General features: G+C 31.8%; 2 protein-coding genes across 6 annotated transcripts in view; one reads left to right on the top strand and one right to left on the bottom strand.

Annotated features, from left to right (window-relative positions):
• Nucleotides 1–22,195, bottom strand: part of stg1 (stargazin-like protein) — a 338,187-nt gene that overhangs the window by 39,903 nt on the left and 276,089 nt on the right. The gene's annotated exons all lie outside the window — the stretch shown is intronic.
• On the top strand, nt 16,928–21,923 carry LOC141449114 (uncharacterized). 5 transcript variants are annotated; one of them, XM_074118200.1, is made up of 4 exons: nt 16,928–17,085; nt 18,116–18,355; nt 20,690–20,864; nt 21,681–21,921. In XM_074118200.1, exons 1-4 carry the CDS (start codon nt 16,992–16,994, stop codon nt 21,802–21,804), a joined length of 633 nt encoding a protein of 210 aa, XP_073974301.1. In that variant the 5' UTR covers nt 16,928–16,991; the 3' UTR covers nt 21,805–21,921. The 5 variants fall into 5 exon arrangements, with proteins under 5 accessions (XP_073974301.1, XP_073974297.1, XP_073974296.1 ...); XM_074118196.1 differs by having other exon boundaries at nt 20,693–21,923; XM_074118195.1 differs by having other exon boundaries at nt 20,690–21,921.

Here is a 22,195-nt window from a genome sequence, read left to right as displayed (position 1 = left end):
CAATCCATCTTAAAGCGAATTTAAAAAAAAAAATAAAAACACAGAATATTTAACAGCTCTCAAAAGGAATAATTCTATGGAATTTTGAAATCCTCCTCTAAATTCTGGAGTCCTCATACTAATCCTAAAATCTAGAACAATTTATTTGGATGTTTCTTCTATTTTGAACATTTTCCCTGTCAATTATTATTAAATTATGATCCAAAAAAAAAATAGACAAAATAGACTCTTTACAAACAATAACAATAGTTTTACAAGACTAACAGGTCACACCGCTTTCAATTTAATTATTTAAAGTTAATAATTTCACCACATACCAAAGGCTTTTTTGCTATTTAGGTAAGACAGTTATTTAAAATTTATGAAGCCCAAATAGTTGGTAAATTTGTTTGAAGGAACTCATTAATCATTGCGGCTGTGACAAGAGCAGATCTGTAACAAGTGATAATGTACATATTTGGGAACACTGTCCAAGATTATTCCTCTCTAACAACAACAATGACGACTACAGGATATTGTTTCAAATTTCAATCAATCTTAGCGGAACTACAATTCGTCAAATTCAATAGATTCAATAGCATATCAAATATAATAAGTAACAACAATCAATCTGAACCGTCATGAAGTAGATGTATAGTTAGGTGCATAACTGAAAATTCTTGTAATTTAAGGCTCTTTAAAAAAAAAAAGAAATATCAAAGTAAATGTAATAAATGTATTCGATATTATATAAACATATATTGGAATTACTAGCTGAGGCCGATTTTAAAAAGGATCTATTTTGGTATGACTGAAAAGTGTTCAGATTAGTGATAATAAAGCACATCACTAGTTGGGTAAAAATTTTGGCGCAGACGATTAAAAGTAGTTTTGGAAACCAAGAAATAAAGGAAAATTTCATAACAAACCACTTTTTTTTATGAAAAATGTGTTTAAAAGTTTTGGGAGGATGCTTAGCGCTATTGCAACGATTTTTATCAAAATGGTACGCATATAGGCTGAATCCTGGAGTGACTAATAAATCACGATAAGATCTCCGCTCCAGTTCTGTATGTGAAAGTAATCGAATCATAACTACTCAAAAATCATTCGGTCCTTTCGGGTTCTTTAGTTAAACATCTCGAACATAACTAATACCAACAAGAATCATCGCTTACTTAATGAACTAGGTGCATGCCGACATGGTAGATGTGAGCAATGTTTGTCGTTCATCTTTCCCTCATATACAATTGTTTTACAAATTATGGAAAGGATTCTATGAACAGAAAATAAACGAAAATGAGCCCTTATGAAAATGAGACCTCTAGTGGCTTTAAACCGCCCCCAAAACCCAACAAATTACTAGGGCAGACTGCTTATAAAATATTTTAGAGTTGATTAGGGAATGTTTTTATTCCAAGTATCACACAAATGTCGCTTCTTATTTAATATCTAAGTCGCATCAACATATAATGTCTTTGAGGCCGAAACTTAAAGGCATCGATGGCTTGGATTGACCACACCAAACCAATTACAGTGCCTCACCATTACGTAACCCTGCTTCTTCTCTAGTAATAAGTTGACAGGAATATTATTGAATTCCGAAAACTGATTGTGGACACGTGGAAAGTTAAACCGAGCAATCGTTCAAGAAGAGTAAACGTTAATAAGATTGGTACATGAAGCATAAAAAAAGCAATATGTACATATTTTTCTCAGCCTTCATTAGGTTTTCTTGCCCTTGATCCTGTACCATGATTCAACAATCCTCTTTTGGATATCCCTGGAAAATAGCTTACGGGACACATCTGCCTCATAGCGTCCACATGGATAATCTGAAAGTAAATACAAAATCAGCGGAGCAACTTTATTGAATGTTGAAGTTAGTGATCTCATTCAGCTATTCAATTAGAAGGAAATTTGAGAGAGAAAATTATGTTGTGCTGCATGTCGCACGAGAGAGGCTAACTATGGACTTCCAAAATTAGGAGGAAAATATTGGCATCGTAATACATGAAATACAGAAATTTTCAGCTTTTAAATATCTTAAATGCCATCAATGCTTTGAAATATCTGCATCTGATGCACAAAAGATGGTGATAAAAGAGTTAAAACGAAGGGTGACACTTTTCCTGAAATTTAGGCTAAGCGTTAAGAACTGCATCAAATCTTAAAATATATGGACGATACCTTTCTTTTAAGTAGAGCTGAAGTGGTCGAAAACAAAGCTGGAGCAATTTGTTCGATATGTTTGTACCATAAGACTGCTCACAAAACTTATCAAGAGCTTCATTCGCAAGATTATACTTCTCGGCGCAACAGGTAGGATAGGTCTCAACAAATGTAGAGATTACCTGTGCAGTTGGCGTCAAAAATTAATATATATAAATAAATTAATGAGACGAGCCACTTGATGAGTAAAATTTATTAACTTATCTTTTAAATATAAAAGAAGAAGAGACCGAAATACTACATTATCTTAAGCAGGAGTAGACAAAAGAGCAACTTCGTGGAAAATATCACTTAATGAAGCTCACACGTAGCCACTGAGAAGGCACCCACAAAAAAGCGATCTGTAACCGAATCCGTTTGTTTTATCCACAGTATTTGCTTTGATACAGTATTCAGGTTCATAATTATGTAGAGAAAATAATTTATATTTATATTTTACAGCATTACTACTCCTTTTCTAATGTGATATATCAGTTTACTATAAATCTCTTCTCTCTTTATTCCTGCAAAATAAATGGGTCACAAAGATTTAAACAGACTTATGTATAGTACATCCGTATTTAGTTATTTTTGATAAGAACAAACAAAAGCCATCCATTAGTCTGCGCTAAGGTCAGAATAATCCTAACCTTAAATTTATTTTACCCAGATTGGCATGCCCTTCAAATCACTTAGCTCCAATTTTATTTTTCTTCATTTATCCATTCTTTCTACAAGAGCATCATTCCTCCCCCTTGTAATTTTTATAAAATAATATTTCGCCCAAAGACCTAAGAAATTGGAATTTATTGATACAAAAGTTAGTATTAATCATTCTATAAATCTACGGATAATCTGAAAAAGAAGGAGTTCAACTTACTAGTTAATCACACGATAAAGAGGAAACGAAGATTAAACAGTAAAATCAGTTTTTCAGTAACATCCTCAAATACCAAGATAACAAAAATTTGGTGTGAAATAAAAGTTTTTCTAACTCACAAACTTCCTGTTATATGGAATTTTGCAGAACGTTTGGTTGTCCTTATAATTTGATGATGCAATAAGCCTGTAAGCCATTACGTACATTACGCTACAAATCAGCTTTCAATCACATCCTAAATAAGAATGTAACTTTTGTCGTATGTATGTTTAGGTTAGGTTTTTTATCCCGGGGTTGAAAGAAATTTTATACGAGTATTTCAACCCCATTAGATTAATTATATTTAGTTCTAGTTTATTTTAGGATGTGCAGGAATATTAGTTCAAAGTACTGCACATCCAGCTACTAGTAGAGTAAATAGCCTCCTCGGATTTAGTATTCAGTAAAGCCCAAGCAAATAATAAACTTAGAAATTATAATACTTTTGGTTTTGCCTACAATAAATATTGTAAAGTTTTTCTAAAAAAAAAAACTTTACTTACACAACTAGTGCCCGCCACTAGTTATTTTAATAATAATGTGGGTTTGATTAAATAATAAAACTCGCTAAAGTTGTAAGTAATAACCTGATTTATTAACACGTTAACATTACTCACATTAACATTTACTAGCAACTAACGCTATTCATTACAGTCACCATTTACAACAGTCACAACAGTTTACTGTTACTTACTCACTTCGTAACGCCACAAAACTGTTCCCCGACTGACCACTGGTCCACACTGCACCGAATTGCACTAGTCTCAGCTACACTAACACAGCTCTACTCATCAACTGACTAATTGCCCAACTAGCTACCACTGAAGCACTCCGCAACACTGACTCTCCAAGACTAACTCATAAACTTGACTAATAACTATAAACTCTAATAACTCCTTAAAACTTGCTTAAAAACTCTTAAAAACTCAATTGAAACTGACTTCTCCAGCTGTGTCGGCCTCCTTTTAACTGCGTGCCTCCCTCCAACTGGGACTGCCCTCCTCCAACTCTCTGAGCATAAGTTTCCACGCCCTCCTGACGTTCATTGGCTGGAGAAAACATACTGCCACCACCTCAGCTGGGAGCCGCCTCCTCCCATTCTCCGTCTCTCTCCAACTCCGTCCGTCTCACTCTCACCTGTCAATCACTGGCTGGGAAACACATATGCCACCACCCCAACTGAGGCCTTTCTCTTAGCTGGCTTTTACACAGGTCACTAACTCCTTGAACAATCTAGCCCTTTCCTTTCTAGTTCAGGTATAGACCGCCCCTTTTGTTTATGCAGTGGCGGCCTGTTACTGACTTTGGTCGTTCAACCTCTAGAATAATCTAGGCCTTTCTTCTCCGCCCAGGTCAACTTCGTTACAATATAATAGAAAACATTTAAAATTATTAATTCAGATTTAGATATGTAGTATAAAAGTTAGTTGGTTTAAGGGATGACACAATTATATTCCACACTCCCCCTCGTCGACAAGGTCGATGAAATAAGAGGGGATGTGTGAAAACAATTTTGCAGACCCAGGCTCCACCGTACCTTGTTAAGCAAGGTGTTGTGATTGGAAGCTATGGGTCTGCACTTGTGTCATCCCAGCTCCAGTAGTATAAGGAAATAAGAAGAACTAAGAAAGTGGGCGCTAATGACCAAGAAGTCGATGCGCCGATAAAAAAAGAAAAAAAAAAAGAATGTAACTTAACTGACACTGCCTAGTTATATGTACTGCCCGCCGCAGTTCAGCGCCACCATCCAATTCTAGAGATTAGAGAATGTACGTCAGAAGAGAAGTTCTAACTTTTGTATTCCAGCGCCTCATTGAGGTAAATATTCAATACAAATACTCGTACAATGTATCCTTAGCGAATTTCTGTAGACGTCGTTCGATATTCCACAGCAGTAGATAGTTGCGGCATTGCTTCATCGTAAGCACTCTCTGGTGCATTAATATGGGACTAGTACAGTTTCCAAATAAATATAGGTATTCAATTATTCAAAATCCAAAGTGATTAATGTTTGTATCACGTAAAATTTGTACTGCTAGAAAAGCAATAAACAATACCACTAGAGGAGCCATCATGCCACAAATTAACTAGTAAAAATTTTGCTAGCTGATAAACGCTTTTAGGAGGCAAAATTTAGTGCAAACATTGGCATTAAATCAACAAAACCTCTATCCTTCTTTTCAAACGACAGCTCCTCTTATATTTCCTACATTCGCGTGAATGTTCTCAGACTATCTCAATCGTCATTTAAAAGCAATTTGGCCGGCATGATTGGAATCACTGTACAGAATCTGTGAAATGCAAAAGCTCAAGGCAACAATACATTCCATGCAAGTGACAGCTCATAGATCTCCACTCCTAATTCACCTGATGTAACCAAATTATCGATACTAGTTGAGGGATGAATGCCATCCGAAACTCTCCTTTCAAGAAGCTTTAAAAATAAGAAGGTGATCAATATAAATGGGTATGAAATGGTTTATATTTTAAATGAAAAAAAGAGTTGATTCTTAAAAGCTTTTTCCCTCCAGCATTGCTAGTCCCTTTTAAGAATTCGCAGAATTATTTATTTCACACTGTTGAAGATCATAATTGTTACGAGTAATGAAATAGCAAGGAATAACTGTACTTCTTTTTAAGACCCATCACAAGCGGAAATCCAATTATAATTGGAATATAAAAGAAAACGAAATATCACATAAACACGATTGTTTGTTTTTTTGTTTTTTTTAAGAAGAATTTAAAGCATTACTTAATTATTTTCCAGACGATACAATACAATAGTTTTCCAGTACAACATTACAATAGTTGATGAAGCTTGGTACCATTTCATGGTTCTGATATGAAGAGATTCAAGTATGAAAACTTAGGTAAATAGTTCCAGGACAAGTACATCCAAAACTGCCTTCACAAGTTCACGTCTCCTTCCACCGATCTCTTAACTGAACAGTTTTACTGCTCTCTCTTTCTCTCCTCTCTTTCACTTCGAACATCACCGTTTTACCGCAGACTCCTGTTAAACTGCCGGAAGAGTGGCACCAGAACGGAACAGCCTCGTTAGCCATCTTGTCCCCATAACGGAAATAATTCCTGTCTGCTTGCTAGCAGCGAAGGTAGTAGGAAACATCTGTTCAGGACATTGCCTCTCTGATCGGATTACCTCTCTCTTTACAAAACTCAAGTACCACTAACAGACTTCTAACATTCATTGGCTGGCAAATTCGCTCTCTAAACAGATGCAAGATTAAACTTTAGAAAATCAATTCCTGCAGACATCATTTAGTAAACAGAAAATGAAGTTAGTTCGTCTCCAAGAAGAACTAAAAAACAAAAATCAAGTCAAAACGGATAAAATACAATCTGGACCAATCTTATTGGAAGCAAAATATGTTTATAAGAAGATTTCTGATTTTCTGTTAATAACAACGTTAAAGTAACAAATTTATTAAAATATTCGCTTTCTTTTTAGGTTTAATTGAATATAATTATGTGCTGCAAATCGCAATAGAAAAATAAATAAATAACTAAAAATCGCTCTAACCACAGATACGTGTCATAAGAAGTCGCCAAGTAACTCATTTAGGAGATAAAAATGGTATTCCTAGATTTATAAATAATAAAGACCCCAAGAAACTTTAGAAATTAAACATAGAATTTCTTTAATCAAAATATTACTTAACGTAGAAACATAATTTGACACATAACATTTGAAGTTTAACTGGGACAATGTCTTTGCCAAGAGAGAATTATGTTCAAAGATTAATGGCCAAGAAAAGAGTGGAATGGAAACAATCTCCATTTACCATTTATCGATTTTACGCCTCCCTTAAAATGCGAAAAAGTTTCTCCAACTTTGACAATTATCCTAGTGACTAATCGATCACTTCTACAAACAGCTTCTAAGTACTTTTTATTTGTTTTTTCAATTAATTACTGTAATTTCTTGAAATTTAGAGAATACTAGCATGTCAGGATTATTGAGAGTAAATTCAGAAGTCAAAAAAAAAAATACTCTCATGATTTTCTGTTATACTTACTATCCTCAAGATTCTAACTAATGTTTTTCTTCAATATATGAACTATATTTACTTTATACTAAGATTATACACTTTGTAAAAACCATACATTGCAGTGAAGTGGTCACCTCACAAGTAAATCTATCCCACCTCTCCCCAATAACCTCTCTTACCTTGTATTTCTTTCGAAAAATATTCCTAATTCACAGGCATAGTTTACAGAAATAACTAAGAACCATTAGAAGAATTACCTCCCCGCTCCGGCCAGTAAGTACGATGAAATGTCAATTTAGAAGAAAGTCTGCCCATTATTCCGTCCCCGAGGTGCCCAACGTAACAGTTCTACTCCAGTGAGGGAACCAACTTGGTGACTGAAGTAGGCTTTTGAAAGACTCTGAAGCAACTTACCCAATCAACAACTGAAACTGTCAACAGCAAAAGTGTTCATCCATAAGGATAAATACTACGAGGCAATCCCAATATGCAAGTATCAAACGACACGATTACAAGAACATCTAAGTGACCACCAGTATTAAAATAGACCGTTTGCTTTAAATCAACCATCAATTTCGGAAATTTCTAGGCTAAATCCAAGATGAATGCCCACTTAAACAATTAAATATGTCGTTGGCTGTCATTCCCTTTGTGAAAACCAAAATATGTGCACAATAAACTTTCCCATTTTGTAAAATACATGGATAATAAAAGAGTGAAAAAAGCAACCGTACATTTTTTAATTTTCCTTAAAATTCTTTCTTCTTTTTTTTCAAGAGAAAATAAGTAAGAAAGAAATCTTCACTCAAAGAAAACCTGAAAATAAAATTGCTTCAAAATGTTTATACAAAGAAATATTTTTAACAAACATTTTTGGTAAAATTCTTTTATAAAAAACAAATTTAATGAAATTAATAAAGGAGAAAAAAAATGTATGTATCTATTTTCATTGTTAACATATCAAGTTCGCCAATAAATTTCTGGGATAATGTTTGGTGTTCAAAGAATCTTCCGAATTCCTACTAAGTTGAATTTTATGCAATAATATCTATGTACTGGGTACATAAAAATACATGGTGAAATATTTAAAATACTTGTTACTTCAGATATTTAATAATTAACATCAGCTTTTGTTCAAATCAATAAAATTAAATTTATAAAAGCTTAAGCAGAGAGAAAGAAAAAAGGGAAATTTCTGGACTTCAGAATTATTAATTTATTACTTCGCCTAGTACCTTTTAAAAAGGGAACAAGATGGGTATTTTGTAAAATATATTAAACGTTTCTCGACCTTTTCCATTCATGATAATGATACCGCAAATACTTTTTAATAAATAAACATTTTGAATAAAATATCACACAATCTTGCGTTCGGTGCAAGAAACGAATATTTACATTTATTAGAATTTACCATTTTGTTTCACACTTCGTATAATGGTTTTTTTTGGAAAAGCAATAATTTTGAAATATCGAACTATCTTTCACTTCATGTTAAACTTTAATCTTTAAGGTTTCAATAGTTGCTATTTACTTTAAAAATGCATTAGCTCTAAAAACTCAAAACATGCCCATTCATCTTGTCATTGAGCGGGAGCTTTGGGGTTTGGACCTGGTGGAGTCTTAACCAAGAAATGCATGAGTGGCTGTCACCAAATATTACCAATTCTACAGTCGCTTTTCTTCAGAATCAAATCTTCTTACTTCCAAGGTGATCAGCAAAGAAATACAGCTGAAGAGCTTCTATTTGGGTCCTGCGGTTGCTGCAAATTCATCCGAAAGGGAGATACATACCGGTGAAGGGAAACGTGATTATTTTATTTATTACATTGAGAAAACTGCATGAATAAATTTCAGTGGAGGTTTGGTGGTAGTTGAGAACTATCACCACTTTTCTATTGGTTGTAGTTTTCAAAATCCCCTAAATAAAAGTGACATTTCTGGTTTGTAGATTTTAACCAAACTTTCTTGTTAAACATACACATAAAGATCTACAGTGCCACAAAGATTTGACTTCATTGCAGTACTTCTTGCGGAGTAAAAGAAGAAAGCAGTAGGTATTCTGTTGAGAAAAGATTGTTCAGATTTTGCCATGAGAAGACAATCCTTCCAAATTATTATTGCACCTTTTTTTATTTACTGTTTTATTTTTTGTGTACATATTCCAACCCTACTAATCGTCCACTCAATAGAAACTGCTTGTTTCATATTTCTTTTTTTCTTCCTTTTTGTCAAGATTTATAAATATAACAATTTTCCAGAATTCTATCGTAACAATAAACGAGTAAAAATAATCTCCGTCGTTATGACCGAATTTCATCGCAATACTATTTGAAAAGATACGTGTTCCTCATACAAGTGTAACTGAACGAACAAGAAGCAAAATACAATATGAATTTACATTTTATAAGAAAAAAAAAAAAAATTGCTCCACGTAAAAAGGAGTTTTATACATGGCATGTTCTGAATATATAATGAGTTTAGGCGATTTGCATTAGTATTCGCTTCTTCAATTTTTCTTTGAAAGCAAACGGTGTACAAATAATAGCAACTGGAGTTCGATTACTATTGCCACATTATAAAACATTGTGCGAAAAATATGTCCAAACTTTTGAGTTAAAAGTCAACTTTTATTTTTAAAGTAATAAATAGAAAATATTTTTTTAATAGAAGGAGAAAATTAGGGCGTCGCCAGCTTTAAAGCAAAAAACGTAGCTTAAATTTTTATAGAGGGAGAAGGAAGCGATAGAAAATGAAATTTTTGGGTAGATAACGAAAAGTTTTTTGGCAAATATTTATGAATTGACCAAACTGTCATGTAATGAAGTGCTTACTTCGGTCACTTTTCTATTCGAACGCTCATTTAACGAGATCTACACCCAGAACTCAAAACTCAATAAAAAAAAATATAATTAATTTAAGCTGTGTCAAAATCTGAGATCATGGGCGCTGCAGTCTAATTCAGCGCATTCTTTTCCTCCTAAAACATTTTTCCCAGCGTAATGTTTGAAATAGAAACATGTAATTTTTAAAAAAAAATTGTTTTCAATCGTTTTCTTTCCACTTCCGAAAAACATGAATAATTCTAGCATTGGTTAACGATTGGTCGAACCGTAAAGTGATCACTAGGGTCACATTAGAGGGTAACTTAAGATTGTAGTCATAACAATATTACATCGCGGGCAAATGTTTCAACTGACAGAAATAGGCCTTCTAATTTAAACTAAATTTCTGGAAAAGGAGCCGTTTTCAAGAATATATTAAGAAGAAAAAAATTGAAACCGAAAAGATAAAAAGAAATTACCAAATTTCATATTCCTTCTGAATTATAAGTTTTGAAATATTCTGACCCAAAACCAGTCCAAGGCTATAAGAACATTTTTTCATTTTCAAGTGACCACAAATCCGTTTAAGTGCCAGATGATCTTCGTCTCTTAACATAAATTATGCTCACAAAGATAAAAGTTTAAAATTGTAGAATATTAAGGAAAAAAGCTTTAAATTACAAATTACATTGAATAATAAAATTAAGTTACATGCTCATTTTTAATTCTCTTGTATTATGTTTTTTTTTTTTAAACTATTACATCATAAATATACACCAATTTGTTTTATTAAATAATTATCACGCAGTTCTGTTTTTAAAAAATACATCCTTTAAAAATCTTTAATATATAAGGGCCAGACCTGCTCTGTTTTACAGCGCAGATATCAATGTCTGTACAGAGAAATCGATAGCAAATCTCAAGAATTTGTTCTGGATTCTCTGAAGTTTCAGCGTATTGGTTGGAACGTCAAATTCCTCACTGGAGCAGTATGATTCAGTCTTATTATCAAATATTGGGCCTTTGATTCATGGATTTTGATTCTTCAACGTTAGAAATATTTACAAATTATGTTCGAAAAAGAAATTACCTATTTTTGTGGTACATCATTTAAGAAAGTAAAAAATTAATAAGCTGACATCAATCTCTGAGGGATGCCAACCGTTTACAGTTAATATTCTCAAGCATTATTTGAAACGTTCTACTAAACAAGAAAGAAACAATTTTGTTTTAAATTACATAATTTTATAAAGTGATTTAATAATCCTCGTCCGAGTGTCCATAATGTACAAGGAAAAATTTCATTTTGACATAATATTATAAGATTAATTAAAAAGATAAATTAAATAATTATTTTGAAAAATATAATCATATTGACATAAAGAAAAGAGGCAAAATCATAAGATCATGATTATTCATATAATTTATTAAAACGAGACTAAAATTACCCGAGGTGTTTCTTACCTCAGTCTGCATTAGTTCGTTACACAGCTAACTTCTTCAATAGGATCTCTGCTGGAGAGCTTTTTCTCAGCCGAAAGTAGATGCATATAAGTAATATTTATTAACTGGGTGCAATACGAGTCGCTTTGGTATGTCCTTAAAATTTTAATAATTGGAATTTATTTTTAAAAAATTACATAAATACGAGTATATCTATAATTTAAAAAAAAAAAAAATATTAATGAACTTTTGAAATCCCGCAATGAACAGAACGAGCATTAAGTAATCCTGGGTCCAAATACAGACAGAGACAGTGAACATGAGTGACGTTGACTGTAAATAGAATGAGACTTAAATATAGGATATTCTATACTTGATAACTCGAAAATTAAAAATTTTGAACTATAAATAAACTGATCTTTGGGAAAATTGTTCGGATCAATTGAAGTTTAAGAATTCCATTAGTTATTCCGTTCATAACCAATTTCTTATTGGTCAGTCATATGTGGATATTGGTAAATCGAGAGTAAGGACAAAGAAAGAAGTAAGTCAAACTAATCTGTATATAAAATGCAATGGAAACTTTTCGAGTAGTTTCAAAAATAGTTTGGTTGATCACACACTGATATTTTTGTTACATCTGTTCTAAATAGCAACGTATTTTTTCAAATTTCTAATTTTTACTTAAAGTTAGTTATGATTGTGTTCTCTGAAAAACAAAAAAACTGGAGGGGTATATATTATTAAATTCAAAGCTCTACTTAAACAATTTTTGTCAGACTTAGTGGATCTCGATAATCTGCAATATAGCTCTTATTACAGCATAAAATTTTATTTCATTCTATCAAAAGCAAAAGCAAAAACTAATTTATAACAAAAGTAGTCTAAAAGTTCTTCTCATTGTAATATTTGTCGCTTATTATGTAATTATAAAAGCGAACTCTAGGTTACCCTCTAATCGAATGCTGACTAGTTTTCACAACGACCCATAGAATGTTAGTTTTCTCTCCGCCTAAAGTGAGTACACTAGGATATGCAGTCAGCACAGGAAATTATCCTTGATTAGCTTTAATTATCTCGGACATACCGCTCCGTGTACATAAATTACTCTTTTGATTAACCTCAGGTAATTATGTACGCTTTTTCCCACCAAATAATTATCATTCTAAACTGTAAACTATTATTTAATATACTGGTAGCTAGCTGTCCAATTGTTTTGTGATATATTATAAATATTTTCAAAAACAATAAGTACCTTAATGTTACTGATGGCAAACCTTCTGGGAAGAAAAAATGTGAAGATATTTTTAAATCATTAGGACAGCTAAACTTTTTCTGCTATTATTTCATTTTTTTTTTGCGTAAATTGCAGGATAATATGATGATCTGCAACACATGGGTCTCCAGCTTGGTTCAACTTCTTTGTTAGCTGGCTCCTGTATCTGTGAGGATTCATTAACATCACATGTTACAGTTCTAAGGAGCTTGGTAGAGGGGTCACTACAATTTTCATTATTTAAACGTAGGTCCATAAGAGAAGCATTAGAGGCCTCACTAGCTAGGTAGTGAAAACTTCGCCTGCTCTAGTTGTTTCTAGATTCTCGAAGAAATCAAATCTATCGATTATTACTGGAAAAAAATTTTGTTTCTACCTTCAGTCAATATTTTACTGTAATGTTGAAAGCATTAAACTAATCAACAAATTTTAATACTCTACAGAAGCATTAGGGACCAGCAAGGACGCAACCAAAATAGTTTCTGGAATTAGGTTTGGTTCAAGAAGAAAATGCATTACTTTTTCCTCTTAAAAACTATTCTATTAACGATCACTTTCTTAATGAGATTGTTCTGAGAACTTGTAAAAATAACTCCGGCAACATGATCTCTTAAAGCTATTAATTATAATTAATAGTAAGTAGTCACTAATCACTTTATGCTTATGAACTTTGTGAGGTTCTCAGATGGCTCCAAGGCAAAAGAAAACAATTCTCTTGTAGTTAAAATTTCATTTATTTTAAGTCACAAAAAGAATAACAAATGTAAAAAGTAAATGTAAAACTTGGGTTAGAGAATATAGAATAAATCTTCATTTAACGTAAGAACAATTGATAAATAATCAAGTTAGGGCGCTTAGTATCAGATAACTCACTCAACAAAAACATTTTTTGCAACGAAGAAAATAATAAATAAATACACAAGTGATAAAACAGGCTAGATATTTGTATCAATAATATTTTATTAAAATAAACCCCTGCTTACAGAATTAAACTATTTTTACAGTTTACTTGTAATCAATGTTAGCCTGCATAAGTCAGCTACAAATAACATTTTGTGCTTGAAATCATTTTATATTAAATTAAAGTGAAAATAAATATATAAATATATATTTCGCTTAAAGAATACAATTAAAATTTTAATAACTAGACCCGTCTACTCGAATAATAACTTAAACAAGATTGCTGTAAGGCTCTTACATAATGTATAATATTTATAATAAATTGATTCAAGTATTTTACCACAATTCGTTGTCGGCAAGGAAGGGCTAAGCTTAGCTTCTCCACGATTCTCATTTCCTTCTATACTAGAATACAAATTGCCTTATTTTACATTTCACACTTATTTATATACACAGACTTGTTCCTCTAATCTAACTCTTAACAAACATCACATATAATTTTATGTATGGAAATATACATATATACGTTATACGTTACTTTACAGAAGGTAATATTTTTTAAACTTTGAAAATAATTGCATTTAAAAATTTAGTAACTAAAAATCTCTAACTAAAACAATTTGTAATTGAATGCAAACATAGAAATAAAAATGCCTTAAACTAAGTAAAAGAACTGGATGGACCAAATCTGTCCTAGGAAACTGTAGGATTTTAATACACGTTTATTTATGCAAAAGTCGTTGAAATCATTTATCCTATGTAACAATAATGTTAATATATCTTATAAAACTTAATTTAAACTCACTAATTTAAAATCCTGTGAATATCCAAAATTAGAGTTGTTTGTTAATTTCTCTTTTACTGCTGAGCTATGTTACTTGTTAGTTTATTAGTCAATTCAGAGTCATTTAGCAATTTTTTTTCTTTTGAAATTAATATCCTAATTTCTATCTGGTGATCTATATTTTTTTCGTTTTAATTAAGATTTATTATTTTTTATCTTGATTAGGATGGTCAGAACCTTCTTCTTTAGAAGCTTCCTGAAATCCTTTGTCTAGTTTAGATATTTGAAAAATACCTCCTTTTTGAATCTCAAAGATTCTGAGTGGAAAATGAAAACTATGAAATTCCAAAATAAGAATATCGCATTCAATACATAATTTTCAGTGTATTATGTGAAGTTTCAACGAAAATGAATGATAAATCCTGCTAATAAATAACATTTTTCTTCTTCAAAATTTCTTCCTAAATTAGAAGAATAGATGACATCACTACAAAAGTGTTTTGTTTTGAAATCATTCAATGCCACTTGTTCCTAACTAAGCCATTTCGTTCCGAGCATCTCAAAATAAATATGTTTTAGAAATTGAATGATTTGCATAAAGCATGCTCAATTAGAACTTGGCAAGTGTTATTCAAAGTATTTTGCGTTTAATATAAGTTGTTATCATATAGCTTCAGAGCATTCAGTACTCTTTGACACACACTTCAGTGAAGAGATCGTCTCGCAGATAGTCAAGCTGGTCAAGAATACCCAGCAAGTTGCTAGCTGGAAATAGTCTCAATACAAAGGCCTAGGTTTTTACCTTTTGCCAAACATGTGTTTAAAGAACTTCTTTTCTTTACAATGAGATTTTACGTGAAGTTCTTTTTAGAAAAATTCTTGTATACTGCGAATTATATCAGAATGTTTCCTACTTGTTTGATGGTATTAAAAGTTTTTCTAGTTAAATAAACTTCAGAGTGAAATTTCTTTTCATAATTTAAATCTGATTTAGGCCCTCAATTTTTCAAAGTAATTTCATTTAATTACATACATGTGTCATCTTTGAAGCCGTTCAGATTGGAGAATAAACCGCAATAAAAGAAATATGAAAAAAAAGAAAAGAAATAGAAGGTTGAGCATGCTGCTTCAACACAGCATATTGTTTGTGAATATTGTTTTACTTTATGAAATTACATGCAAATTCTAGTTGATCATTAAACATGTATTGAGCCTCTCAAATCTATAAAAACATTGGTAAATAACAAATAAAAACTCAACTCCACATACATTCCCCAAAAATCAATTCTAGTGTACAAGAGATTTCTGGCTCAATAATATAAATTTATAATCTGACTAGAACGCTAATGTGCCTTTAATTTTGGAATTTAAAAATAAAAAATAGTTTAGAAAACATGAATTTATTGATCCGAATAATTCCACAAGAGTACATTTGAACTGCCCATTAGAATTTAAATAAACATTACCATCATTTTTATTATTAATACTTACTTTGATTATGTATCTTAAGAGTTATTGCATTGAGGCGAAGAACCGCGGAATGCTGCAGAGTCAAAAAAAGAAGACGAAGAGATTGCACTGTGTAACAGGAGAGAACAAATCGCAAAAGATTAAAGTTAATGAATAAATAAAAGTAAAATATAGTGAATGTGTTGGAAAGGACTAAGAGTCTGTTCGGAAGTAAAGTGTAGTCTTACCTAAATATTTAATGCAAGTGGAAGAGTAAAGCTGCAAATTTCTCCAGCTCTCCATATAAATGTTCCCATTTCGCTTATTCAACTGTTTAAGTCAAAAGCTTTATTCTTTCATTTTTCTATTTCCTTGACCCCTGTTGACGATCATTTTCTGCCGCTTACTTAAAATGAAAACGCTCCATTGAAAACTTATTCGTATAGTTTATATTTTCCATGGGTTCATAGCTGTTTTACTGGTTTATAAGGAACAAGATACAAGTTATCAAACACTAGTGAGAATCTAGAAGCAGAAGACCAGCGTACGTTGTGATCCCCAAGAATTTAAGTAAAATCATTGCTAGAAATATGAATTTGAAAAAAGTCAATTGAATTTTCACAGAGAAATAAGAGTACAACCATCTCTTTAGGTTACTTGGTGTTCTGCCAGCTTATTACATCTAATAGACTAATTCCAGGACTAATTTGCATTTGATTTTAATGAAAGTTTTTAGCTTCATTTTAATTTCTTTAGTTGGTGACACCTTCTATAAATTACAATAGCAGATTAGTAAACGAGGCAACTCCAAGTCAGTTCTTCAATTTGGTATGATTGCAGTTACATACACCTAAAATCTAAAAAATTAACACTGATGCGGAATCGAATTGAAAAAGAAGTTTTAGGTCGCACTGGCACTGACTCTATAAATAAAATCTACTCTGCCAGGAGTAAGAAACAGTAGCGTTCGGCATGAAATTAACGACTAAAATAATAATTATTATTAGTTTACGGAAAAAATAAAAACTTCTTATGTATTATTTTAAGAAGTTAAATGCAAGACTGATGGAATAATGGGAATGTTAAATTAATAGACCGTTGTTAAATATACTTATATATATTTAAATTTATGTAATTTCATATGTTAATTTGAATTAGAACACACGAATGCAAAAATATTATACAGACACATGATTCAATGGAATTTGCCAAACTCGCAATATTGAGAATTTACTATTTACTTAAAAAAGTGGCAAATTGGTTATACCTTAAAACTGATCTGACTGAAGAAGGTACTTTCAATTGAATTAATGTTACTTGTGTTAAATTATATACAATTTTTCACAACTATTTGGTAAGTAAAATTTGATATTAGTAATCAAATAACATACTGGCCAAGATGAAAGAAATCAACGAAATAAAAAAAAAGGCGGCCTGTCAGTTCACGTTTGTAATTATAATAATTAGAGATAGGTTGAAATAAATTTTAGGCTAAGAGAAATACGATTTTTGAAAACAAAATAACCACTTTTATTTTCTATCAGATTTATTTAATTATTCTAAATCGATTGTACATACATGCAAAGTCACCTGTTTTTTCTATCTAGATGTTAATTACAATCTGTAAACAAAACCATCTACGTTGGAAAGTTGAGATATTTTATAAAATATGGTTTATTTAATGTTTCATTGAACCCTGTTTTTGCGTCATGAAGGAAACGTTAAAATTTAACTACTAAGTTTTCATAAACTTTGTAAACAAATTATTAGAGCAAGTGAGGAACATTACCGAAATAAAGTAAATTTGATTGCTGATATTTTAGATTTTGATTTTTTTTCAAGTATTATAGAATTGCTGGGATATAACCGAGGGTATGTATGCTTTATTCATGGCTCTGAAGTGAGACGTCTCACTTGTGGAGCATGCTAAATTATAGCTTGTGTTCATAATCTTCTTTTTGCAGCTACCTACAAATAAAAATTATATATTGATTGTAAGCTTTGCTAATTTTATAAGCAAAGATTATGTAAACAAAAACATTTTTTTTTAAAAAAAAGAAAGAAATCAACAGGTAAGCGACGACAAGTTGATAATATTCTTAGACCGGATTCAAGTACAAACGATGATGGAGTCTTATTAGTACGTAATCTATTATCAAAGAAGAGGTTCAATACTTTTAATTAAAAAGGGAGCTTTTGTAACCAACTATAAGATACTAATCTTAGTAGCAAGAATCCACACAACTTTTAATTGAATCAATGTTGAGATGAAAAGATTCATTAATTTTTAATTGAAATACAAAAATGTTTTCTGTTTAACAGATAATGTTGATAAAAATGACGGAGAGAGTAAAAATAATGATAAAGAAAGGGAAACCAAACAAAGAGTACCATTTAATGAGGGCCAAAGTTCAATGGTGCCTTTAGGAATTATTAAATACACAGTGCCCTTAGCTAATCGACAAGTACCCCAATTGTCAGATCCCTCTAAGAGACGACATAAAATACACGAGGATGGAATTATTAAAAGATCTGGAGTAAAAACGGTCAATGAATTTAATGGTAATTCTAATATTTTTATGCATGTGTTTGTTTCGAATCTATTTCTGTTAATAAATAAATTGTGTAACAATTTATGCAGTATTAAAATGTAGGTAGGTGATTTTATAGAGCCATGGATGTAGAGACCAAGAATGTTTCAATAATGAAAGTCCTTTTTTGGTTGGAAGAGTGGTTGAAATTCTTAAAAAATCTGGGATGTTGAGGTAGTTGATGTGGTACAATTTCTAAACATATTACATTTATCTCCATGTAATAGCACATCAAAAAACCATATGCCTAAAGTAAAATCGTTAATATTCGCAAGAGATAATAGCAGAGTAGGGTGGTTTTTGAGGTCTATGCCAAATTATCTGTAAGGTAGTATACGTACAGGTTTTCTCCCGGGGCTTTGATAACTCAAGAGGCAGCGGAAAAAATTGATTCTGGAACGTTATGGGCCCCTGCAGAGTCTTTGGTGAGGTGGGTGGACACTCCAATTCACCCCCTAACTGCCTTCTGAGGGAGATTTAAACGCGTGGGAAGAAACTAGAGGGAGCCTATACTTTCCGTGGAACCTTGTGAAGCCAGAAGTACATAACAGATCATTAAGGTCGCAGTTCATCATTATGCATCAGTAACTCAACAAGACCTACACAGTAACCACTATGAAACCAGCAGAAGTGAATCCGCAAGAACTGGTGAGACCTGATTTTAAACCTTTTCTTTCGGGAACTCCCAAAGTTGTCTTCAGTTTCGAACATTTACCAAATTGTAGACTTACATGATGACTATTTTCAATACAGATTTATGGAAATAAAAAGAACAGAAAACGAAGAAGCAGCAGAACCCTCCTTTAGACAATTTTAAGAAAAGAATTTTAAAGCAATAATACTTCTTTTACAGAGTAGTCAGAATACTAGAACAAAAAGAAATCATTCAAACGTCTCATATTTATTTCCGATCAAGTCAGAGATAATTCCTTGTAGATGATTAATACCAGCAGTTCGACTGGCACTTTACAATGAATTCTTAGCATTTAGCAAAGAGGCCCTAATGTTTTATATGAATGCGTTTTATATGAATTTGTTAATCTTTCTAGTAAAAATTATTCATATAAAATTTTTCGAGCTTCACGTATGTGAGCTCAATGTTCAAGAGATATTTTCGAGAAAATTTCAAAAAATAAAAATCTATTCGAAGTGAGAATCAAAAATACTCAGGATTATATTACTCAATTGTAGTCGAAAACTTATTCATATTGAAAAGTAGAATTAAAGTTCGAGGTTCCATTGAACCAGAGTAGCTTGCAATCGCACACGGCTTGGTAAAGTCACCACGAACAAATAAGAATCATTATCCTTTGTTTAGAGATATTTTGTTTACACTCTGTCCGTAAATCGTTTTTTAAAATAAAATAGCAATAGCAATACTTCCGGTTACCAGCAGTAAGAGAGAATTAAAAATCAATTTGATTGAATTACTTTGATAATTTTTGATTTCCAAAAATACCACCAATATTAACACATGAGAGATTATGAATAAATTTCGCGATCTCAAACCACGTTGCTGTCGGTATCCACCCCATAGTTCTTTACAGAGACTTTGACGTCAACAAACCTACCTGTGTATTGTTCCTAGAAAGTTGTACCATTTACAACGCCAAAGCATTTTGGCTTAGGATTTAGGGATACTGGATTTTGCATATAGATGTTGCCATTAACCCACAAAATACTCTAGTGGCCTATAGAGGACCATTATATTCTAATCGACACCATTTGCTCTCCATCGTAAAATAATTCGCAAATTTTACAAATTTCACATTGTGGAATCAGAAAAGAAAACTATAGAAGGACATTCAGCAAATGACGAGCTTACAATAGGCCTAAGATATAACGGCATAATGAAAGCCTAATCCACTGCAATCTATTGTGGTTCCCTTGAAGTGTCAGTGTTTGTTGGCAGGATGTAGTTGTCTGGAAAAGGTGTACGATGAGTAAAATCTGAATGAGTGCGATGATCTAGTTTGCCTGTAAGTACCTTGAAAGAGCTGTACCATCAACCACTTCAGGAGAGATGTCAGAAAATTTTTGTTTGTTTTCTTTTTTTAAAGATGCGTAAACTCAGGACATTGGCGCCCGGAGCTTTTTTCTACAGGTCTCCGAACAGTGCTCTTTCTTTGCAGACAACACCACGAATCGCCAGACAGTGGAATCTAGTAAATCGTAACCACTGTGCTAATCTCTGCCCTCCAGTAAATGTTGTTTTGTGTTTTAGGTTTCGTTTTCGATAACACTAAAGCATTGAATAGTCCTTTCTACTTAGAATAAAATAATTATAAATATTTTTTATTTTCAGAAGAGCTCATTTTTATAAAATCAGACCCGAAATGGTTTACAAAATTACTAGAAACTCAGACAACGTCAGAACAATACCTTTACGATGTGCAAGATATTTATGGAAAGGAAGAAGAGGCTGAAATAATACTGAAAAATAATTTTGATATCTTATGCCCAATGGCAGTGGAAACAAGGTATTCTAAAATGTTAGAATCATTAAGTACCCATCATGCTACAAATTTAGGTAACTTTCACAATTCTGTTTGGGAAAATTTTACCTCTTCAGAATCTGAAGAGGAGGAACTTACTCTAAAGAGCAGAAAGGAAAATTTAAAAAGGATTTGGAACAATCAAATTTTTAAAGCTTCCATTAAAAATAGTGGTTTTATATCAGTTGAAGATAATGACAGTTCCGATGAAAGTAATACAACGTTGGTAGAAGATGTAGTTAATGGGTCACTTATTAAATACATAACAAACTGTTCGCAAAAAAACATTGCAAATGAAACAGCTAACTGTAGTAATTATTCAGTTAGTTCCGCAGAAGATAATCTGTTGAACAAACAAGGCCTCGGAAGAAGCCAACTAACAAATAACGACGGTAAAAGTGAAACTGTTGCATTTGAAAACTATGTTATTGTACCAAAATCTTCAAATGAAAATAATGGCAGCACTAAACAAAATCATGATTCCAAAAAGGAGATAAACTTTACTGTCACTTTGGCTGAAATGATGATCCCTTGGTTTAAAACGCGGAGTACTCCAAAAGTGCAGTTAAAATCTGCGATTGGTAATCGTAGGAAGATTTTAAAAAAGAAAATTATTAAAACTTCTTTAAGAGATGATTTAAAATTGAAAGACAAAGCAGAAATTAAAGAAAGGCAAAATATTTTACCAATAATCTGTTCCCCGGCTAATGATTGTTCAGTGACCGCCAATGAAATTGCTAAAATGGAATTAAAAGGTGTGAACGATTATCAAATAACTTCAGAAACACTGTTTAATTGCAGATTATATTTTGATCAAGAGAAAAATAATGATTTCACAAGTGAAACGGAAACAGCTAGTAGCGAAGAAAACTATTTTGACGAAGAAATAATTGCCTATGAAAAAAGTTTAAATACAGTTGACTGATAAGTATAATTATCAATATGTAATGATTTTATTTTTTTATAGTTTTTTCAAATAAACATAAATGTAATTGTTTAATTCTGTCATTAAAGATTACTGCCTTTACGAAACATACTTTTTTAGGCCTAGAATTTTAAGTGTGTTTTAGATTAATGAGATCCCAACGAAAGAATTTCTGTCTATCTAAGCATTTTCGGATGTAAATCCAGAAACTACCGAACGATCATTAACATGTTTTTCTGTATAATTCTACTTTTTCTTTTTTTCTACAAAATTGCAATATAGTTTGGCAAACACCGATAATCCGAAGTTTCTTTACTTTTTCTTTTGCTTTTATTAATAAGAATGTATTGCTATTGGTAACCAATTTTCGAGTCAATCAATACATGTACTC

This window comes from Rhodnius prolixus, unplaced genomic scaffold (assembly GCF_049639745.1).
Source record: "Rhodnius prolixus isolate KJV_2025 unplaced genomic scaffold, Rpr scaffold_2, whole genome shotgun sequence".
NCBI lineage: Eukaryota > Metazoa > Arthropoda > Insecta > Hemiptera > Reduviidae > Rhodnius > Rhodnius prolixus.
Note: the sequence above shows the minus strand (reverse complement) of the source record. Positions and strands in the feature narration are given on the sequence as shown.